A 20,900-nucleotide genomic window follows, 5' to 3' on the forward strand; every position below is an offset into this window, starting at 1 on the left:
CAGTAGCCATATTGTCAGCAGGGTGGGTGGACATAGTTGTCTCAGTCCCAACAGAAGCCAAACAATCAGTAGCATTGGTAGAATCAATTGACTCAGCCTTCTGAGAAGCCAGACAGTCAGCAGTGTTGTTGGAATTAGTCAGCTCATGCTCAAGAGCAGCCAGACTGTCGGAACGGTGGGTGGGCTTAGCTGGCTCTTGTTCAACAGAGTCCAGACCGTCAGCAGCATTGGTGGAACTATTATGTTCAGGCTCAACAGCTGCCACACTGTCAGCAGGCTGGGTGGACATGGTTGTCTCAGGCCCAACAGAAGACAGACAATCAGTAGCATTGATGGAATTAATCAGGTCAGTCTTGAGAGAAGGCAGACAGTCAGCATCTTTGTTGGCATGAGACAGCTCATGCTCAAGAGCAGCCAGACTGTCGGCATGGTGGGTGGACATACCTGGCTCTGGCTCAACATAGGCCAGACAGTCAGCAGCATTGGAGGATTTAGTCGACTCAGGCTCAAGAGCAGCCAGACAGTAAGCAGCGTTCGTCGAATTTGTAGTCTCAAGCTCATCAGTAACCATATTATCAGCTGGGTGTGTGGACATAGATGACTCAAGCTGAACAGAGTCCAGACAGCCAGCAGGGTGGGTTGACATAGTTAGCTCAGGCAGAACATTAGCCAGACAATCAGCAGCTCTGATGGAAATTGTAGGCTCAGGCTCAACAGCTGCCGAACTGTCAGCAGGCTGGGTGGACATGGTTGGCTCAGCCTTGAGAGAAGGCAGACAGTCAGCAGCTTTGTTGGCATGAGACAGCTCATGCTCAAGAGCAGCCAGACTGTCGGCACGGTGGGTGGACATACCTGGCTCTGACTCAACATAGGCCAGACAGTCAGCAGCATTGGAGGATTTAGTCGACTCAGGCTCAAGAGCAGCCAGACAGTAAGCAGCGTTCGTCGAATTTGTAGTCTCAAGCTCATCAGTAGCCATATTATCAGCTGGGTGTGTGGACATAGATGACTCAAGCTGAACAGAGTCCAGACAGCCAGCAGGGTGGGTTGACATAGTTAGCTCAGGCAGAACATTAGCCAGACAATCAGCAGCTCTGATGGAAATTGTAGGCTCAGGCTCAACAGCTGCTTAACTGTCAGCAGGCTGGGTGGACATGGTTGGCTCAGCCTTGAGAGAAGCCAGACAGTCAGCATCTTTTTTGGCATGAGACAGCTCATGCTCAAGAGCAGCCAGACTGTCGGCATGGTGGGTGGACATAGCTGGCTCTGGCTCAACATAGGCCAGACAGTCAGCAGCATTGGAGGATTTAGTCGACTCAGGCTCAAGAGCAGCCAGTGTGTCAGCAGGGTGATTGGACATAGTTGGCTCTGGTTCCACATCAGGCAGACTGTCAGCAGGGTGGGTGGACATGTTTGGCTCAGGCTCAAGGTCAGCCAGACAGTCAGCAGCTTTGGTAGAAGTATTATGTGCAGGCTCGTCAGCAGTCAGAATGTCAGCAGGGTGGGTGGACATAGTCGGCTCAGGCTCAACAGCTGCCATACTGTCAGCAGGGTTGGTGGACATAGCGGGCTCTGGTGCAACAGCAGCCCGACAGTCAGCGGCATTGGTAGAAATAGTCGGATCAGGCTCAAGGTCAGCCAGACAGTCAGCAGTGTTGTTGAAATTAGTCAGCTCAGGCTCAAGAGCAGCCAGAGTGTCAGCAGGGTGGGTGGACATAGTTGGCTCTGGTTCCACATCTGGCAGACAGTCAGCAGGGTAGGTGGACATAGTTGGCTCTGGTGCAACAGCAGCCTGAAAGTCAGCGGCATTGGTAGAAATACTCGGATCAGGCTCAAGGTCAGCCAGCCAGTCAGCAGTGTTGTTGAAATTGGTCAGCTCAGGCTCAAGAGCAGCCAGAGTGTCAGCAGGGTGGGTGGACATAGTTGGCTCTGGTTCCACATCAGGCAGACTGTCAGCAGGGTGGGTGGACATGTTTGGCTCAGGCTCAAGGTCAGCCCGACAGTCAGCAGCTTTGGTAGAAGTATTATGTGCAGGCTCGTCAGCAGTCAGAATGTCAGCAGGGTGGGTGGACATAGTCGGCTCAGGCTCAACAGCTGCCATACTGTCAGCAGGGTTGGTGGACATAGCGGGCTCTGGTGCAACAGCAGCCCGACAGTCAGCGGCATTGGTAGAAATAGTCGGATCAGGCTCAAGGTCAGCCAGACAGTCAGCAGTGTTGTTGAAATTAGTCAGCTCAGGCTCAAGAGCAGCCAGAGTGTCAGCAGGGTGGGTGGACATAGTTGGCTCTGGTTCCACATCTGGCAGACAGTCAGCAGGGTAGGTGGACATAGTTGGCTCTGGTACAACAGCAGCCTGAAAGTCAGCGGCATTGGTAGAAATACTCGGATCAGGCTCAAGGTCAGCCAGCCAGTCAGCAGTGTTGTTGAAATTGGTCAGCTCAGGCTCAAGAGCAGCCAGAGTGTCAGCAGGGTGGGTGGACATAGTTGGCTCTGGTTCCACATCAGGCAGACTGTCAGCAGGGTGGGTGGACATGTTTGGCTCAGGCTCAAGGTCAGCCCGACAGTCAGCAGCTTTGGTAGAAGTATTATGTGCAGGCTCGTCAGCAGTCAGAATGTCAGCAGGGTGGGTGGACATAGTCGGCTCAGGCTCAACAGCTGCCATACTGTCAGCAAGGTTGGTGGACATAGCGGGCTCTGGTGCAACAGCAGCCCGACAGTCAGCGGCATTGGTAGAAATAGTCGGATCAGGCTCAAAGTCAGCCAGACAGTCAGCAGTGTTGTTGAAATTAGTCAGCTCAGGCTCAAGAGCAGCCAGAGTGTCAGCAGGGTGGGTGGACATAGCGGGCTCTGGTGCAACAGCAGCCTGAAAGTCAGCGGCATTGGTAGAAATAGTCGGATCAGGCTCAAGGTCAGCCAGCCAGTCAGCAGTGTTGTTGAAATTGGTCAGCTCAGGCTCAAGAGCAGCCAGAGTGTCAGCAGGGTGGGTGGACATAGTTGGCTCTGGTTCCACATCAGGCAGACTGTCAGCAGGGTGGGTGGACCTGTTTGGCTCAGGCTCAAGGTCAGCCCGACAGTCAGCAGCTTTGGTAGAATTATTATGTTCAGGCTCATCAGCAGTCAGAATGTCAGCAGGGTGGGTGGACATAGTCGGCTCAGGCTCAACAGCTGCCATACTGTCAGCAGGGTTGGTGGACATAGCGGGCTCTGGTGCAACAGCAGCCCGACAGTCAGCGGCATTGGTAGAAATAGTCGGATCAGGCTCAAGGTCAGCCAGACAGTCAGCAGTGTTGTTGAAATTAGTCAGCTCAGGCTCAAGAGCAGCCAGAGTGTCAGCAGGGTGGGTAGACATAGTTGGCTCTGGTTCCACATCTGGCAGACAGTCAGCAGGGTAGGTGGACATAGTTGGCTCTGGTACAACAGCAGCCTGAAAGTCAGCGGCATTGGTAGAAATACTCGGATCAGGCTCAAGGTCAGCCAGCCAGTCAGCAGTGTTGTTGAAATTGGTCAGCTCAGGCTCAAGAGCAGCCAGAGTGTCAGCAGGGTGGGTGGACATAGTTGGCTCTGGTTCCACATCAGGCAGACTGTCAGCAGGGTGGGTGGACATGTTTGGCTCAGGCTCAAGGTCAGCCCGACAGTCAGCAGCTTTGGTAGAAGTATTATGTGCAGGCTCGTCAGCAGTCAGAATGTCAGCAGGGTGGGTGGACATAGTCGGCTCAGGCTCAACAGCTGCCATACTGTCAGCAGGGTTGGTGGACATAGCGGGCTCTGGTGCAACAGCAGCCCGACAGTCAGCGGCATTGGTAGAAATAGTCGGATCAGGCTCAAAGTCAGCCAGACAGTCAGCAGTGTTGTTGAAATTAGTCAGCTCAGGCTCAAGAGCAGCCAGAGTGTCAGCAGGGTGGGTGGACATAGCGGGCTCTGGTGCAACAGCAGCCTGAAAGTCAGCGGCATTGGTAGAAATAGTCGGATCAGGCTCAAGGTCAGCCAGCCAGTCAGCAGTGTTGTTGAAATTGGTCAGCTCAGGCTCAAGAGCAGCCAGAGTGTCAGCAGGGTGGGTGGACATAGTTGGCTCTGGTTCCACATCAGGCAGACTGTCAGCAGGGTGGGTGGACCTGTTTGGCTCAGGCTCAAGGTCAGCCCGACAGTCAGCAGCTTTGGTAGAATTATTATGTTCAGGCTCATCAGCAGTCAGAATGTCAGCAGGGTGGGTGGACATAGTCGGCTCAGGCTCAACAGCTGCCATACTGTCAGCAGGGTTGGTGGACATAGCAGGCTCTCGTGCAACAGCAGCCTGAAAGTCAGCGGCATTGGTAGAAATCGTCGGATCAGGCTCAAGGTCAGCCAGACAGTCAGCAGTGTTGTTGGAATTAGTCAGTTCAGGCTCAAGAGCAGCCAGAGTGTCAGCAGGGTGATTGGACATAGTTGGCTCTGGTTCCACATCAGGCAGACTGTCAGCAGGGTGGGTGGACATGTTTGGCTCAGGCTCAAGGTCAGCCAGACAGTCAGCAGTGTTGTTGAAAGTAGTCAGCTCAGGCTCAAGAGCAGCCAGAGTGTCAGCAGGGTGGGTGGACATAGTTGGCTCTGGTTCCACATCAGGCAGACAGTTAGCAGGGTGGGTGGACATAGTTGGCTCTGGTGCAACAGCAGCCTGAAAGTCAGCGGCATTGGTAGAAATCGTCGGATCAGGCTCAAGGTCAGCCAGACAGTCAGCAGTGTTGTTGGAATTAGTCAGCTCACGCTCAAGAGCAGCCAGACAGTCAGTAGCATTTGTAGAATTTGTTGGGTCAGGCTCGGCAGCATCCAGGCTGTCAGCAGTAGAGGTGGAAGCTTCACGATCAGTAGTAGCCTTAGGAATAGAATTTCTATGCTCAGAAGACACAGCATAGAAATTATCTGTTTTATATTTTTCATCCTAAAACGAAAATTAGCAGTGATACTTTTGATTGAAAATTTACTGATTTTATTCATTCTATCACCCTTCTGATAATGTCAGAACCTGGATTCATAGTCCCCAAACTATTTGTGTATTCTGTCGAAAGTTAGCACTACATTCAGTGACATTCAGTGAAGTCTGCTTCCTGTCTGCTTGAGTAATTGGCCCAGAGTTTTTCAAAGTCTTTACTGTGGATCTCTTTAGGTTTATACTTAGATTTCTTCTGCTCTTTGCTACCTGAAGTCATTTTTCCTTGTAAGATGGAAATATATAAATAGAAAGGACAAAATGTGACTCTTGGCCTCTGATGTTTTGCTCTGCTCTTCCTCTAAATAGTGATTTTGTAATATTCTCTTTCCTTCATATTCTATGGTTCATTCTGCACTGAAACTCTCCAAGTAAAAAGGCCACCTCCCTCCCTCCGCCCCTCCTTCCCTCCTCTCTCTCTCTCTCTCTCTCTCTCTCTCTCTCTCTCTCTCTCTCTCTCTCTCCGTCTTTTTGTACTTTCTGCTGCCCTACCCCTCAAGTAGCCACTTTTCTTATTCTTTCGTGAGAGAGTTGGGAATATTCTTTATACCAAATCTTTCTCTGGATAATCACCTTCTCTTTCATGCAATTAAGCATCATTTTTAAACGAGGTGCTTCATTCTATAAACTAAGGTTACATTGATTACTTAGCATTAAGGGTGGGTACTAAGGAAATGTCTACATTCCAGTTTGAGAGATTAAAGGTCTGTGCAAAGGCTGAACCACAGCAATTAGTAGAAATTTGTTTATAAGTAAACAACGCAATCTGGGAGGAGGGCACAGTATCGTCAACTATTCTGTAACATCATGACTATTGCTACACTTACAGGATGTATATTAAGACCTCATCCAGCACCTCTGTGGTGGCTTGAATGTCAACAGCCCCATAGGCTCACATTATGCTTGCTGTGCAGAGCGCTGAATTATTTTCAAAAGGAGTAGGTGGTGGGGCTGTTTTGTAGTAAAACTGTTGCCAGGATGAGGTTTAAGATTTCAATAGAGAGACAGAGCTGGAAACAGAGTAGAACAACAGTGCTTTCTTTTGGCATCTGAGACACCGCCAGAACCTGAAGGGACTGACCATATAAACAGTTCTCTACACCCAAATCACGTGGGAGGGAGAGCTAAACCTTCAGAGAGGCAGACATGCCTGGGAAACCAGAAGAGACTGCACTCTGCACACATTACTGACTCCAAAGGAAAACACCAAACGCCATCTGGAACCCTGGTGCACAGAAGCTCCCAGAAAGGGCGGCTCAGAACTTCCTGGTGGCTGCCGCCGCGGAGAGCTCATAAGCAACACCCCATGAGCAACCTTGAGCCTCCGGATCACAGGTAAGACCAACTTTTCTGCTCCAAGTGACCTGCCTGGTGAATTCAGGGCACAGGCCCACAGGAACAGCTGAAGACCTGTAGATAGGAAAAACTACACGCCCCAAAGCAGAACACTCTGTTCCCATAACTGGCTGAAAGAAAACAGGAAAACAGGTCTACAGCACTCCTGAAAAACAGGCATATAGGACAGTCTAGCCACTGTCAGAAATAGCAGAACAAAGTAACACTAGAGATAATCTGATGGCGAGAGGCAAGCACAGGAACCCAAGCAACAGAAACCAAGACTACATGGCATCATCGGAGCCCAATTCTCCCACCAAAGCAAACACAAAATATCCAAACACACAAGAAAAGCAAGATCTAGTTTCAAAATCATATTTGATCATGATGCTGGAGAACTTCCAGAAAGACGTGAATAACTCCCTTAGAGAACAAGTAGAAGCCGACAGAGAGGAATCGCAAAAATCCCTGAAAGAATTCCAGGAAAACATAAATAAACAAGTAGAAGCCCATAGAGAGGAGTCACAAAAATCCCTGAAAGAATTCCAGGAAAACACAATCAAACAGTTGAAGGAATTGAAAATGGAAATAGAAGCAATCAAGAAAGAATACATGGAAACAACCCTGGAAATACAAAACCTAAAGAAGAGACAAGGAGCTGTAGATACGAGCTTCACCAGCAGAATACAAGATATGGAAGAGAGAATCTCAGGAGCAGAAGATTCCATAGAAATCATCGACTCAACAGTCAAAGATAATGTAAAGCGGAAAAAGCTACTGGTCCAAAACATACAGGAAATCCAGGACTCAATGAGAAGATGAAACCTAAGGATAATAGGTATAGAAGAGAGTGAAGACTCCCAGCTCAAAGGACCAGTAAATATCTTCAAAAAAATCATAGAAGAAATCTTCCCTAACCTAAAGAAAGAGATACCCATAAGCATACAAGAAGCCTACAGAACTCCAAATAGATTGGACCAGAAAAGAAACAGCTCCCGTCACATAATAGTCAAAACACCAAACGCACAAAATAAAGAAAGAATATTAAAAGCAGTAAGGGAAAAAGATCAAGTAACATAAAGGCAGACCTATCAGAATCACACAGACTTTTTGCCAGAAACTATAAAATCCAGAAGATCCTGGACAGATGTCATACAGAACCTAAGAGAACACAAATGCCAGCCCAGGTTACTGCATCCTGCAAAACTCTCAATTAACATAGATGAAGAAACCAACATATTCCAGGACAAAACCAAATTTACACACTATCTTTCTACAAATCCAGCACTACAAAGGATAATAAATGGTAAAGCCCAACATAAGGAGGCAAGAGATACCCTAGACGAAGCAAGAAACTAATCGTCTTGGCAACAAAACAAAGAGAAGAAAAGCGCACAAACATAACCTCATATCCAAATATGAATATAACAGGAAGCAATAATCACTATTCCTTAATATCTCTCAACATCAATGGCCTCAACTCCCCAATGAAAAGACATAGATTAACAAACTGGATACGCAACGAGGACCCTGCATTCTGCTGCCTACAGGAAACACACCTCAGAGACAAAGACAGACACTACCTCAGAGTGAAAGGCTGGAAAACAACTTTCCAAACAAATGGTCAGAAGAAGCAAGCTGGAGTAGCCATTCTAATGTCAAATAAAATCAATTTTCAACCAAAAGTCATCAAAAAAGATAAGGAAGGACACTTTATATTCATCAAAGGAAAAATCCACCAAGATGAACTCTCAATCCTAAATATCTATGCCCCAAATACAAGGGCACCTACATACATAAAAGAAACCTTACTAAAGCTCAAAACACACATTGCACCTCACACAATGATAGTAGGAGATTTCAACACCCCACTCTCATCAATGGACAGATCATGGAAAAAGAAATTAAACAGAGACCTAGACAGATTAAGAGAATTCATGAGCCAAATGGACTTAACGGATATTTATAGAACATTCTATCCTAAAGCAAAAGGATATACCTTCTTCTCAGCTCCTCATGGTACTTTCTCCAAAATTGACCATATAATTGGTCAAAAAACGGGCCTCAACATGTACAGAAAGATAGAAATAATCCCATGCATCTTATCAGACCACCATGGCCTAATGTTGGTCTTCAATAACAATAATGGAAGAATGTCCACATATACGTGGAAATAAAACAATGCTCTATTCAAAGATAACCAGGTCAAGGAAGAAATAAAGAAAGAAATTAAAGATTGCTTAGAATTTAATGAAAACGAAGGTACAACATACCCAAACTTATGGGACACAATGAAAGCTGTGCTATGAGGAAACTCATAACGCTGAGTGCCTGAAGAAAAAAACAGGAAAGAGCATATGTCAGCAGCTTGACAACACCCCTAAACGCTCTAGAACAAAAAGAAGCAAACACACCCAGGAGGAGTAGAATGCAGGAAATAATCAAACTCAGAGCTGAAATCAACCAAGTACAAACAAAAAGGAACATAGAAAGAATCAACAGAACCAAAAGTTGGTTCTTTGAGAAAATCAACAAGATAGATAAACCGTTAGCCAGACTAACTAGAGGACACAGAGAGTGTGTCCAAATTAACAAAATCAGAAATGAAAAGGGAGACATAACTACAGATTCAGACGAAATTCAAAAAATCATCAGATCTTAGTATAAAAGCCTGCATTCAACAAAACTTGAAAATCTGCAGGAAATGGACAATTTCCTAGACAGATACCAGGTACCAAAGTTAAATCAGGAACAGATAAACCAGTTAAACAACCCCATAACTCCTAAGGAAATAGAAGCAGTCATTAAAGGTCTCCCAACCAAAAAGGGCCCAGGTCCAGACGGATTCAGTGCAGAATTCTATCAGACCTTCATAGAAGACCTCATACCAATATTATCCAAACTATTCCACAAAAATGAAACAAATGGAGCACTACCGAATTCCTTCTATGAAGCCACAATTACTCTTATACCTAAACCACACAAAGACCCAACAAAGAAAGATAACCTCAGAACAATTTCCCTTATGAATATCGACGCAAGAATACTCAATAAATATCTGGCAAACCAAATCCAAGAGCACATCAAAACAATCATCCACCATGATCAAGTAGGCTTCATCCCAGGCATGCAGGGATTGTTTAATATACGGAAAACCATCAACGTGATCCATTATATAAACAAACTGAAAGAACAGAACCACATAATCATTTCATTAGATGCTGAGAAAGCATTTGACAAAATTCAACACCACTTCATGATAAAAGTCCTGGAAAGAATAGGAATCCAAGGCCCATACCTAAACATAGTAAAAGCCATATACAGCAAACCAGTTGCTAACATTAAACAATATGGAGAGAAACTTGAAGCAATCCCACTAAAATCAGGGACTAGACAAGGCTGCCCACTCTCTCCCTACTTATTCAATATAGTTCTTGAAGTTCTAGCCAGAGCAATCAGACAACAAATGGAGGTCAAGGGGATACAGATGGGAAAAGAAGAAGTCAAAATATCACTATTTGCAGATGATATGATAGTACATTTAAGTGATCCCAAAACGAACTACAAAAGCTGATAAACAACTTCAGCAAAGTGGTTGGGTATAAAATTAACTCAAATAAATCAGTAGCCTTCCTCTACACAAAAGAGAAAAAGCTGAGAAAGAAATTAGGGAAATAACACCCTTCATAATAGATCCAAATAATATAAAGTACCTCGGTGTGACTTTATCCAAGCAAGTAAAAGATCTGTACAATAAGAACTTCAAGATTCTGAAGAAAGAAATTGAAGAAGACCTCAGAAGATGGAAAGATCTTCCATGCTCATGGATTGGCAGGATTAATATAGTAAAAATGGCCATCTTACCAAAAGCAATCTACAGATTCAATGCAATCCCCATCAAAATACCAATCCAGTTCTTCAAAGAGTTAGAAAGAACAATTTGCAAATTCATCAACAAAAAGCCCAAGATAGCTAAAACTATCCTCAACAATAAAAGGACTTCAGGAGGAATCACTATCCCTGAACTCAAGCACTATTACAGAGCAATAATGATAAAAACTGCATGGTATTGGAACAGAGACAGACAGATAGACAAATGAAACAGAATTGAAGACCCAGAAATGAACCCACACACCTATGGGCACTTGATTTTTGACAAAGGAGCCAAAACCATCCAATGGAAAAAAGATAGCATTTTCAGCAAATGGTGCTGGTTCAACTGGAGGTCAACATGTAGAAGAATGCAGATCGATCCATGCTTATCACCCTGTACAAAGCTTAAGTCCAAGTGTATAAAGGACCTCCACATCAAACCAGATACACTCAAACTAATAGAAGAAAAACTAGGAAAGCATCTGGAACACATGGGCACTGGAAAAAATTTCCTGAACAAAACACCAATGGCTTATGCTCTAAGATCAAGAATCGACAAATGGGATCTCATAAAACTGCAAAGCTTCTGTAAGGCAAAGGACACTGTGGGTAGGACAAAACGGCCACCAACAGATTGGGAAAAGATCTTTACCAATCCTACAACAGATAGAGGCCTTACATCCAAAATATACAAAGAACTCAAGAAGTTAGACCGCAGCGAGACAAATAACCCTATTAAAAATTGGGGTTCAGAGCTAAACAAAGAATTCACAGCTGAGGAAGGCGAAATGGCTGAGAAACACGTAAAGTAATGTTCAACATCTTTAGTCATAATGGAAATGCAAATCAAAACAACCCTGAGATTTCACCTCACACCAGTGAGAATGGGTAAGATCAAAAACTCAGGTGACAGCAAATGCTGGCGAGGATGTGGAGAAAGAGGAACACTCCTCCATTGTTGGTGGGAAAGCAGACTGGTGCAACCATTCTGGAAATCAGTCTGGAGGTTCCTCAGAAAATTGGACATTGAACTGCCTGAGGATCCAGCTATACCTCTCTTGGTCACATACCCAAAAGTTGCCCCGACATATAAAAAAGACACGTGCTCCACTATGTTCATAGCAGCCTTATTTATAATAGCCAGAAGCTGGAAAGAACCCAGATGCCCTTCAACAGAGGAATGGATACAGAAAATATGGTACATCTACACAATGGAATATTACTCATCTATCAAAAACAATGACTTTATGAAATTCGTAGGCAAATGGCTGCAACTGGAAAATATCATCCTGAGTGAGGCAACCCAATCACAGAAAAACACACATGGTATGCACTCATTGATAAGTGGCTATTAGCCCAAATGCTTGAATTACCCTAGATGCATAGAACAAATGAAACTCAAGACGGATGATCAAAATGTGAATGCTTCACTCCTTCTTTAAAAGGGGAACAAGAATACCCTTGGCAGGGAATAGAGCGGCAAAGATTAAAACAGACACAGAAGGAACACCCATTCAGAGCCTGCCCCACATGTGGCCCAATCATATACAGCCACCCAATTAGACAATATGGATAAAGCGATGAAGTGCATGCCGTCAGGATACGGATGTAGATCTCTCCTGAGAGACACAGCCAGAATACAGCAAATACATAGCCGAATGCCAGCAGCAAACCACTGAACTGAGAACGGGACCCCCGTTGAAGGAATCAGAGAAAGAACTCGAAGAGCTCGAAGGAGCTCGAGACCCCTTATGAACAACAATGCCAAGCAACCAGAGCTTCCAGGGACTAAGCCACTACCTAAAGACTATACATGGACTGACCCTGGACTCTGGACTCTGACCTCATAGGTAGCAATAATATTCTAGTAAGATCACCAGTGGAAGGGGAAGCCCTTGGTCCTGCTAAGACTGAACCCCCAGTGAACGTGATTGTTGGGGGGAGGGCAGCAATGGGGGGAGGATGGGGAGGGGAACACCCATAGAGAAGGGGAGGGGGAGGGATTAGGGGGATGTTGGCCTAGAAACCAGGAAAGGGAATAACATTCGAAATGTAAATAAGAAATACTCAAGTTAATAAAAAAAAAGATTTCAATAGACTGGTGTCATTTCCACTAAGTTCTCTCTTTCCTGTGTAGGTCAAGATGTGATCTCTCAGCTGCTGCTTCATCGTCATGCTTGTCTGCCTGAATCATGATGGTGATTTCTGTATCCAATTTAACCAAGAGACCCACTTCACACCATCTCTTTCTTCTAAACATTTTCTTTCCCATGATATTTTTTACAACTATAGAAAGTGACTAACATAAGCATCAGCTAGTTACAATAAGAGTGTATTTAACAGAGTCTGAAGGATTCATTCAAAGCTGTGAAGTGGTGTTACCCAGGGGATTTGGTCACAAAATGTGTTATCAAATTCCATAAAGCTAGCTTAGATAGGATGCCCGGAACACTCGTTGATTTAAATAGATGAATTCAGGAAGTTGGGCTTGTGAATGGGTTTGATGCTGCATTGTAAATGGGAAGCCTCATTGACTCATACTGCATAAGAAATAAGATCTTCACATGTTTGTTCTTCCTTACAACTCAGGGAAACCCATAACATGGCAGTCTACTTTTGACTTTCAGTGCCAGGTTTGAGGATGATTTACGTTTCTTACTTGCAAAACTGACACGTCAAACATTCTCTGCATCAACAAGCAATATATCACAGAGAAGATTCAACAGAACAGGTGAAGGAGGACTGTTGATCAAAGAATAATGTTGAAGAAGCATGCATTTCCTCTTAGTGTTCACACTATTAAAATGGATCATGAGAGAATTTAAGTTCCTTGGATTTCCTGAGAAAGACAGACTTGAATATAGCAAACCATGGGGTATGTTACACACATAGTCATGTTTTCATATGCAATGTGTTACCAGACTACTTATCACTACCCCATTGAACCATCTGGCTGGCAAATATGCATATACACATGTGTGTGCACTTATACGCATGTATGTATTTCTAACTACATATGTGTACGTGAGAAGATGTGTATACATGCATATATATGCAAGTATATGTATATATGTATATATATGTATATATATTTACTGCTTTTAAAATAAAAGGAGAAAGATTGGTGTATAGCCGTTTAGAATAAAAATGAAATGTAGTAAGTGTGAATTTCTCATTCATGTGATCTTTTTCTTTCAGCCAAACTAGGCATCACCTTTGAAATGTGCCTGTGTCATTGTAAATCCTGCTGGCTGTACTTGTTTATAATGACTTATACCTGGTATTCCGCTAGCATGGGGTAGAGAACTGGTATTAACTAGCTAAGGTCTTTCATTTTTTTATTTTATACTCATTACACTGCATTTCCCATGTAGTCTTGTGGGAAGTCTTGTGTTCGTTTGGTTTTATTCAAATTTAACATCAGAAATGATGTTTAGTTTTACTTCAGTGACATTTATTCCTTGGAAGAATGGAAACTACCTTTGTCTTAGTTGTCTCTGTAAGATCCCACTGCTGTAATGATATTGTGGATTGTATTCTAATCATGGGCATATAAAATTTAGTTACTATATTCATCACCATTATTTGTACATTCCATAGCATCATAAAATTCTAGTTAGGATAAAATGTGTTTGCATTGGAAATTTTAGTTTAGAAAATTCTAATGACTTTTCACTGCAATAGAAGGTGATTGCCGAGTGAATTTCTGTTTATTAAAGTACCTGAGTTCTATGTCTTTGCTAAGTTCTTCCTAGAATAAAAATTACTCAGGTTCATCACCTGTAGTAGTTAATTGGAAACCAAATTGATCTAGGCATAAACGAAGAGCATTTGAGTTTGGTTTCTATAAATTTACAGTTTCTAATGATTCCATTATGTGTAATAATTATATCTGAACTTCCTCTTTCCTAATGATGAAATTAGAGGTCTAGAGGAAGGTAGTTAGCTACGTGTTGACAGTATGCAGTGGAGTAAGGAGTAAGTAGTGTGTGTAAGATCAGCAGACACACCCTTCTGCTTGCTTTGTAACTTCTGAAAGGGGATTTAAACAGGAAAGATGGCTGTTACTTTTGAATTTGTTTCTGTACTTTCTGTGACAAAATATCTGATGGGGAAAACCAGTCACTTATTTCAAGGAAGGAACAGGGAGGCCTGACTTTTGGCAGTACATTGTTGGTTCTCACATGCTGGTAGACCGGGAAGCAGATAACACAGTACTGGTACCACAAGTAGTCATAGCCATTAAAATCTACCACTGAAAACCTTCTGCTAGCAAGGCCAGACCCCGAAAGTTAAACAATCTCCCATCAGTGGCCAAGTGTTCAATCACATGAACTCCCATCTCTTTGTCTGATCCTCCCATGCACTGCTTAGCATTTGTGTTAATGTTAAATAACCCCCCCCCACACACACACACACATGCAGAGTTTATCTACTGTCTGTCTGTTAAGGCTAACCAAAGTGTAAATCATGCTACAAATGTGATAAACCTACTTGGCAGCCTGACTGATAACTTGAATTTGATAACTGAGACTGGAAACAGAGGAAGGGAAAGATTGATTCATACAAGTTATCTTTTGATACCCACAATTCAACTTACATTCTCCTACTCCCCAAATAAATTAAGAACAGGACGTCCTTGAACTGACAGGGACCACCCTGCCTGCTTTATGAGTTCGTGAATTAACTGTGTACACCAACATACCCAGCCACCTGTTGTGGGCACCCTGCCTATAAGTACTTTGGACTTCAATGGGTAAAACCAGAATGCTGAGGTCCTGTCCAGGAAGTTAAGAAATATCAGAAGACTGACTTCTTATTTCCCCTGATGATAATTTTAATCTTTTTGCCTATCAAACATATTAAATCTGTGTGCTGGAAAAGGGGCTGAGGAGTTTAAAACATTCATTGCTCCTCCAGGACACCTGGCTTTGCTTTGTAAAACACATAATATTGGCTGACAAAGTTCTGGAACAACAAGAACAAAGGATGAAATGACCTCTTCTGATTTTTGTGGGAAGCACACGCACATGGTATACAGACAGAATACACGCAAAACATTCACACACATAAAGTCAGTCAATCCAAAGTAAATGAAACACAACTATGGTGGTCGCTTTCATGTTTACTGTACCTATTTCCAGGAGCATGTACTATTTGGTTTCTGTATTTTTATGAGTTCTCCTCAGTGAGTTAAAAACATGCTCATTTTCTGTTTTTTCTTCTGTTTCCATAGTCTAATTTACTATTATTACATTTTATGACAGTGATTCTCAACCTGTCTGTCATACCCTATTGGAGGAGGGCATAGAACAGTCTCACACAGGTTGGCAAAGACCTTCTGAAAATACCAATACGACATTACAGTTGATGATATTATCAATCTGACACTGATGCAGTAGCAACAAAACAGTTGTATGGTTGGGAATCACCACAGCATGAGGAACTGTATTAAAGGTCACAGCGTTAGGAAGGTTGAGAAGCACTGCCTAATGCAGTGACTGGCAAGGAGTGAGGATATGGAGAGTGTGAAGGGAATGCTCAAGGCTGATCTTTCTCTACTCGTTCACTATTTGCACTAGGAAGGCATAGGCACAAACACCCATCACTCCCCTTCACAAAAGGAAATAGGTTACTTCTCAAATTAGGGGAATTACCATTATGGATTTTTTTGCTTTCCATACATCAGGTACTGGCTCTCCTCGAGAACACACATAAACTCCAGATTTTCTAAAAATGTTTTGGATCTTCTTAGGTATTATATGGAATTTTCTTCCCGATTCTCCCTGCAATGCAGAGAAGAGAGTTTACTTTTTATTTGGTCTTGAAATTAACTCTATTCTTTTAGGATGCATGCTTTCAAATCAACAATGTTCTTTAGGAATTACAGGATATTGACACATGAAAATCAAAATTATTAAATATAAAATATCTTCTTATATGCCTATTTACAACTTAATAGGATACCATCAAGAAGTTAAAATATTTATGCTAGCCTAGATTAAGAGAAAATCATTAACTGACAAACTTGACCTTGTTCTTGTTGAGACTAAGCTTAATTCATTATCAGTCAATTATTCTGCTTCTAGTTTAAGATGATTATTAATATTAATGAGGCCCCTTCTAACAGTCTTACTCTTCCATTGTGGGGAATCACAAAATGCACAGTTTTCATTTACAAATAAATGGCAATTTAATTGCTAGCACTGTCCATACCATAGAACCGGTGAAACTGCTTTATAGAAACACATTGGTCCACTGAGTCACATTCAAAAATCATTAAATTGCCACTCTTCATTCACACAGCCCCTCACTATAGGGCTATAGGTTATATAGCAACAGGTTTCTTAACCTTGAGCAGCTCACAGTAATAAAGCAGCCTCAGACTGGATATCAAAATATCTAAGTAAAGCACTACAATATTTTAACTGTTTGAATGTGGCACAAAGAATATAAGTTTATATTATTTTAAAATCCATAAAGAAGAACTTAAATGGAAATATACAGTAATTGACTCCCTGCATCTAAAAATGCTGGATAATTGGGAAAAACACTTGTTGTTTTTCTAGATGAAGAGCTTTCAACATACCCTCATAGAATCAAATAGAAAATGCTCTATTCTCAGAAGACAAACTTGATGAACATATTACAAACTGCTACATAGCCACAATTTCTCCTTAGTGTAAATACACATGAAATAGAGAAACCAAGGAGATGCTCTCATACAGGATCCTAAAATAGCAGTGTCCAAAGGTAGATAAAAATTGCATGCATTTTCCTGAGGGTAAAGTCACTTAGGAGATTCATGGATTATAGAAATGTCTGGACTTACTAAGAAGTACTTATTATATATAAGTATACAGTAGCTATCATCAGACACACCAGGAGAGATCATCATATCTCATTATAGATAGTCGTCAGTCAACATGTGGTTGCAGGGAATTGGATTCATCAAGACCTCTGGAAGAGCAATCAGTGCTCTTTTTTTTTTTTTTTTTTGTTTTTTTGGTTTTTTTTTGGTTCTTTCAGTCAGTGCTCTTAACCACTGAGCCATCTCTCCGGCCCAGGAAAACCGATATGGGAGAGGGTGAGGGAAAAGGGATGGGGGCTCATGGACCGGAATCCAGGAAGGGGAAAAACATTGGAAAAGTAAGTAAAGAAATATATCTAATAAAAATTTTTTTAAAAAGAAATATTATGGTCTAGTAACAGTCACATTTTAAAATCAGTCGAACATGTACTCATTTCTGCAAACAATACTTGTCAAACATCAGACATCTTCTATTGTACGAGGACTGCGCTCAGTCTTCCACTCACTATGTCTTTTGAGTCCATTCTCTTATTGGCCACCACTACCCACAAGGACTTACTGCTCACTTGCAGTTTGTAGAAATCTCCACATCTACAATGTGGACTCCCTTGAACAATCTTTCCATATAAAACTGGGATAGTTACACTATTGCTGAATTATAACAAAATTCATAAGAAAATTAATTTCACAAAGAAGCATTTTACCTTCACAGAGGAGGTAGAGCTGACATTATCCACATTCACACACCTAGGAACAACAAAGGAGGGCTTGTCAGGGAGCCTTGAGAATAACAGCATGCAACATTCTTCCAACCTTGGTTATGTGGCTCAATCCCTTCTTCATGAATAAGAAACCCAGGCAAACTATCCAGTAAACTTCAGGGGATTCTCTCTCACCACCTCCTGCCTCACCATAAGTGCCCCAGGATTCAGATGCACATGAGATCCTCAAGACCTCATGTGGATTCTGAGAATCCAAACTTCCATTCTCACAGACTCATGGCAAGCACTTTATCCACTGAATCATCTCCCTTCCTAAGGATGTTTGTCCATAACTCATGCTGTGTGGGAGATAATTGTTCAGCTTGTGATTATAGAAGAAATAAAGAAGCTGAAATCGGAGTACACAGAGGCAAAGAGAATGTCAGGTTCTGAACATTATACTTTTTACAGATTAATTTATTGTAAAATGCACACATTCTTACCATGGTGATGTTCCTGTAAGTCTCTTACCAGCTTCTAAAGAGGGAAGCAAAATTTGTCACAAAACAACTATAGGAAACATGACAATAAGTACAAAGGCTAACATTTGTGACCCTATATCCTTTGGCACCATTTATGAAAAGCCTTTAAAGTGAATAATTATTGGTAAATAATAAATATATGCAAAAACCTTTCTTCCCATTTCCTAGTATATTTTAAAGACAAAGAGAAAATTTCATCAAAAGTTACTACTTATAAAAATTGTTGTGCAAATTACCTATGATCCTGATCACTATCAGACACAGAAATTATCATCTTAGCCTGAACTGTTGTCCCATAGTGAAGGGTTAAAGGACAGCGTCATGTTGCCACTGCTGCTTTTTGCCTCTGGACTAGGGATGTTTGCAGCACTCTAGGTGAGCATGCTCATCTCATACAGTAGTGAAAGGGGCTGCTACAAAGGTCGACTTGAACTTCCTTCACTGTAGGGGAACATTCATTACTACCACCCGGAAGCACAGTCTCTGGTGACTGTCGTTGCAGCATAGTCAAATATAGGAGACCCAAAGACCTTTACAAAGTATTTCCAACTGCAAGTGTGACAAAGCTCTTGAGAGATCAGTGTGTTACTGTAGTCGAGATCATCTGAAGAAGATGTTAAGGGCCCTCAGATCTAGCATTGACCCCTAGCTCATTTCCAGCAAAAAGAAGTTCAACATCAACTTCCATTGCCGGCCATGGCAAGAGCAACTGGAAAGACTTCCTTAGTAGTTATGCAACATGAATTATTACTCCAGAGAGAAGCATGAAAGAAACTTGCAGATAGAGCAGCAATCACACATAAAACATTTTAAAAATATATTTCCATATATAAACCGTAGAGTGTCTCAAGTTTCACTCTCTGGATAAAGCCTGTCCTCGAAACATGCTTCAGAGAATGAACAACCCTAGTTCATTTCCTTTACAGTATGTAAAACTCCACTGCACACCCCTTGGCATTGCCCATGACCAGAGCAAGTTTTTGTCCTATCAACAAATGGGCTGAGAAAATGTCTCTATGGTGGACCGTATGCTCAGCATGTGTGGGGCCTCTTTCAGTCCTCGACAACACAAACAAAACTCCAGTGCTGAAATACATTTTAAAAAAAGACACCCACATTATGATAATTCTGTTTCCCTCAGGGTTATGTGAAGAGGGTCATTTAGGTTCCTCTACACTATTCTCTGGCTGGCTCTCTCCAAAGTAGGTATGAGAGATGCTGTGGTGTAGGTTGCTGAAAGGATAAATTCTGTGGTGCTTCTCCCACTGTTGGAATCTAATCTTATTCAGACTCAATCAAGGGATCATTCAGTGCTGTGTACTGGAGAATGATGTGGTTTTTCAACCTTCCATCTACTGTGCCAATGTTTTTTTTTTTTACTGGAAATTATGTCTTGCAGCATATAAATCAAGTATCACTATATCTTTTGCTAATTAATAGAACTACAGGGAAAAGGTGCTGTCAGAGTAGCCCATATGGAGGCTGCTTTCATTGAATGCTAAGAATATCAGTTTTCCCAGGAGCGGCAGGACACCTGCCTGAGACAACGCCGGAACCTGAAAGAAACAGACCGGATAAACAGTTCTCTGCACCCAAATCCCGTGGGAGGGAGAGCTAAACCTTCAGAGAGGCAGACAAGCCTGGGAAACCAGAAGAGACTGCTGCCTGCACGCACATCTCGGACGCCAGAGGAAAAAGCCAAAGACCATCTGGAACCCTGGTGCACTGAAGTTCCCGGAAGGGGCGGCACAGGTCTTCCTGGTTGCTGCCGCTGCAGAGAGCCCCTGGGCAGCACCCCACGAGCGAACTTGAGCCTCAGGACCACAGGTAAGACCAAATATTCTGCTGCAAGAAAGCTGCCTGGTGAACTCAAGACACAGGCCCAAAGGAACAGCTGAAGACCTGTAGAGAGGAAAAACTACACGCCCGAAAGCAGAACACTCTGTCCCCATAACTGACTGAAAGAGAGGAAAACAGGTCTACAGCACTCCTGACACACAGGCTTATAGGACAGTCTAGCCACTGTCAGAAATAGCAGAACAAAGGAACACTAGAGATAATCTGATGGCGAGAGGCAAGCGCAGGAACCCAAGCAACAGAAACCAAGACTACATGCCATCATCGGAGCCCAATTCTCCCACCAAAACAAACATGGAATATCCAAACACACCAGAAAAGCAAGATCTAGTTTCAAAATCATATTTGATCATGATGCTGGAGGACTTCAAGAAAGACATGAACACACTTAGGGAAACACAGGAAAACATTAATAAACAAGTAGAAGCCTACAGAGAGGAATCGCAAAAATCCCTGAAAGAATTCCAGGAAAACACAATCAAACAGTTGAAGGAATTAAAAATGGAAATAGAAGCAATCAAGAAAGAACACATGGAAACAACCCTGGATATAGAAAACCAAAAGAAGAGACAAGGAGCTGTAGATACAAGCTTTACCAACAGAATACAAGAGATGGAAGAGAGAGTCTCAGGAGCAGAAGATTCCATAGAAATCATTGACTCAACTGTCAAAGATAATGTAAAGCGGAAAAAGCTACTGGTCCAAAACATACAGGAAATCCAGGACTCAATGAGAAGATCAAACCTAAGGATAATAGGTATAGAAGAGAGTGAAGACTCCCAGCTCAAAGGACCAGTAAATATCTTCAACAAAATCATAGA

General features: G+C 42.7%; 1 protein-coding gene across 1 annotated transcript; it reads right to left on the reverse strand.

The window, feature by feature from the left end:
- Positions 1-1,129: 1,129 nt before the first annotated feature.
- LOC134482353 (uncharacterized) lies at positions 1,130-20,156 on the reverse strand. Its single transcript, XM_063275843.1, has 2 exons — positions 15,826-20,156; positions 1,130-4,912 (listed from the first exon to the last, which is right to left on the reverse strand). Exons 1-2 carry the CDS (start codon positions 15,826-15,828, stop codon positions 1,130-1,132), a joined length of 3,786 nt encoding a protein of 1,261 aa, XP_063131913.1. The 5' UTR covers positions 15,829-20,156.
- Positions 20,157-20,900: the final 744 nt, after the last annotated feature.

Source organism: Rattus norvegicus, chromosome 16 (genome assembly GCF_036323735.1).
Source record: "Rattus norvegicus strain BN/NHsdMcwi chromosome 16, GRCr8, whole genome shotgun sequence".
In the NCBI taxonomy this organism is placed as follows: domain Eukaryota; kingdom Metazoa; phylum Chordata; class Mammalia; order Rodentia; family Muridae; genus Rattus; species Rattus norvegicus.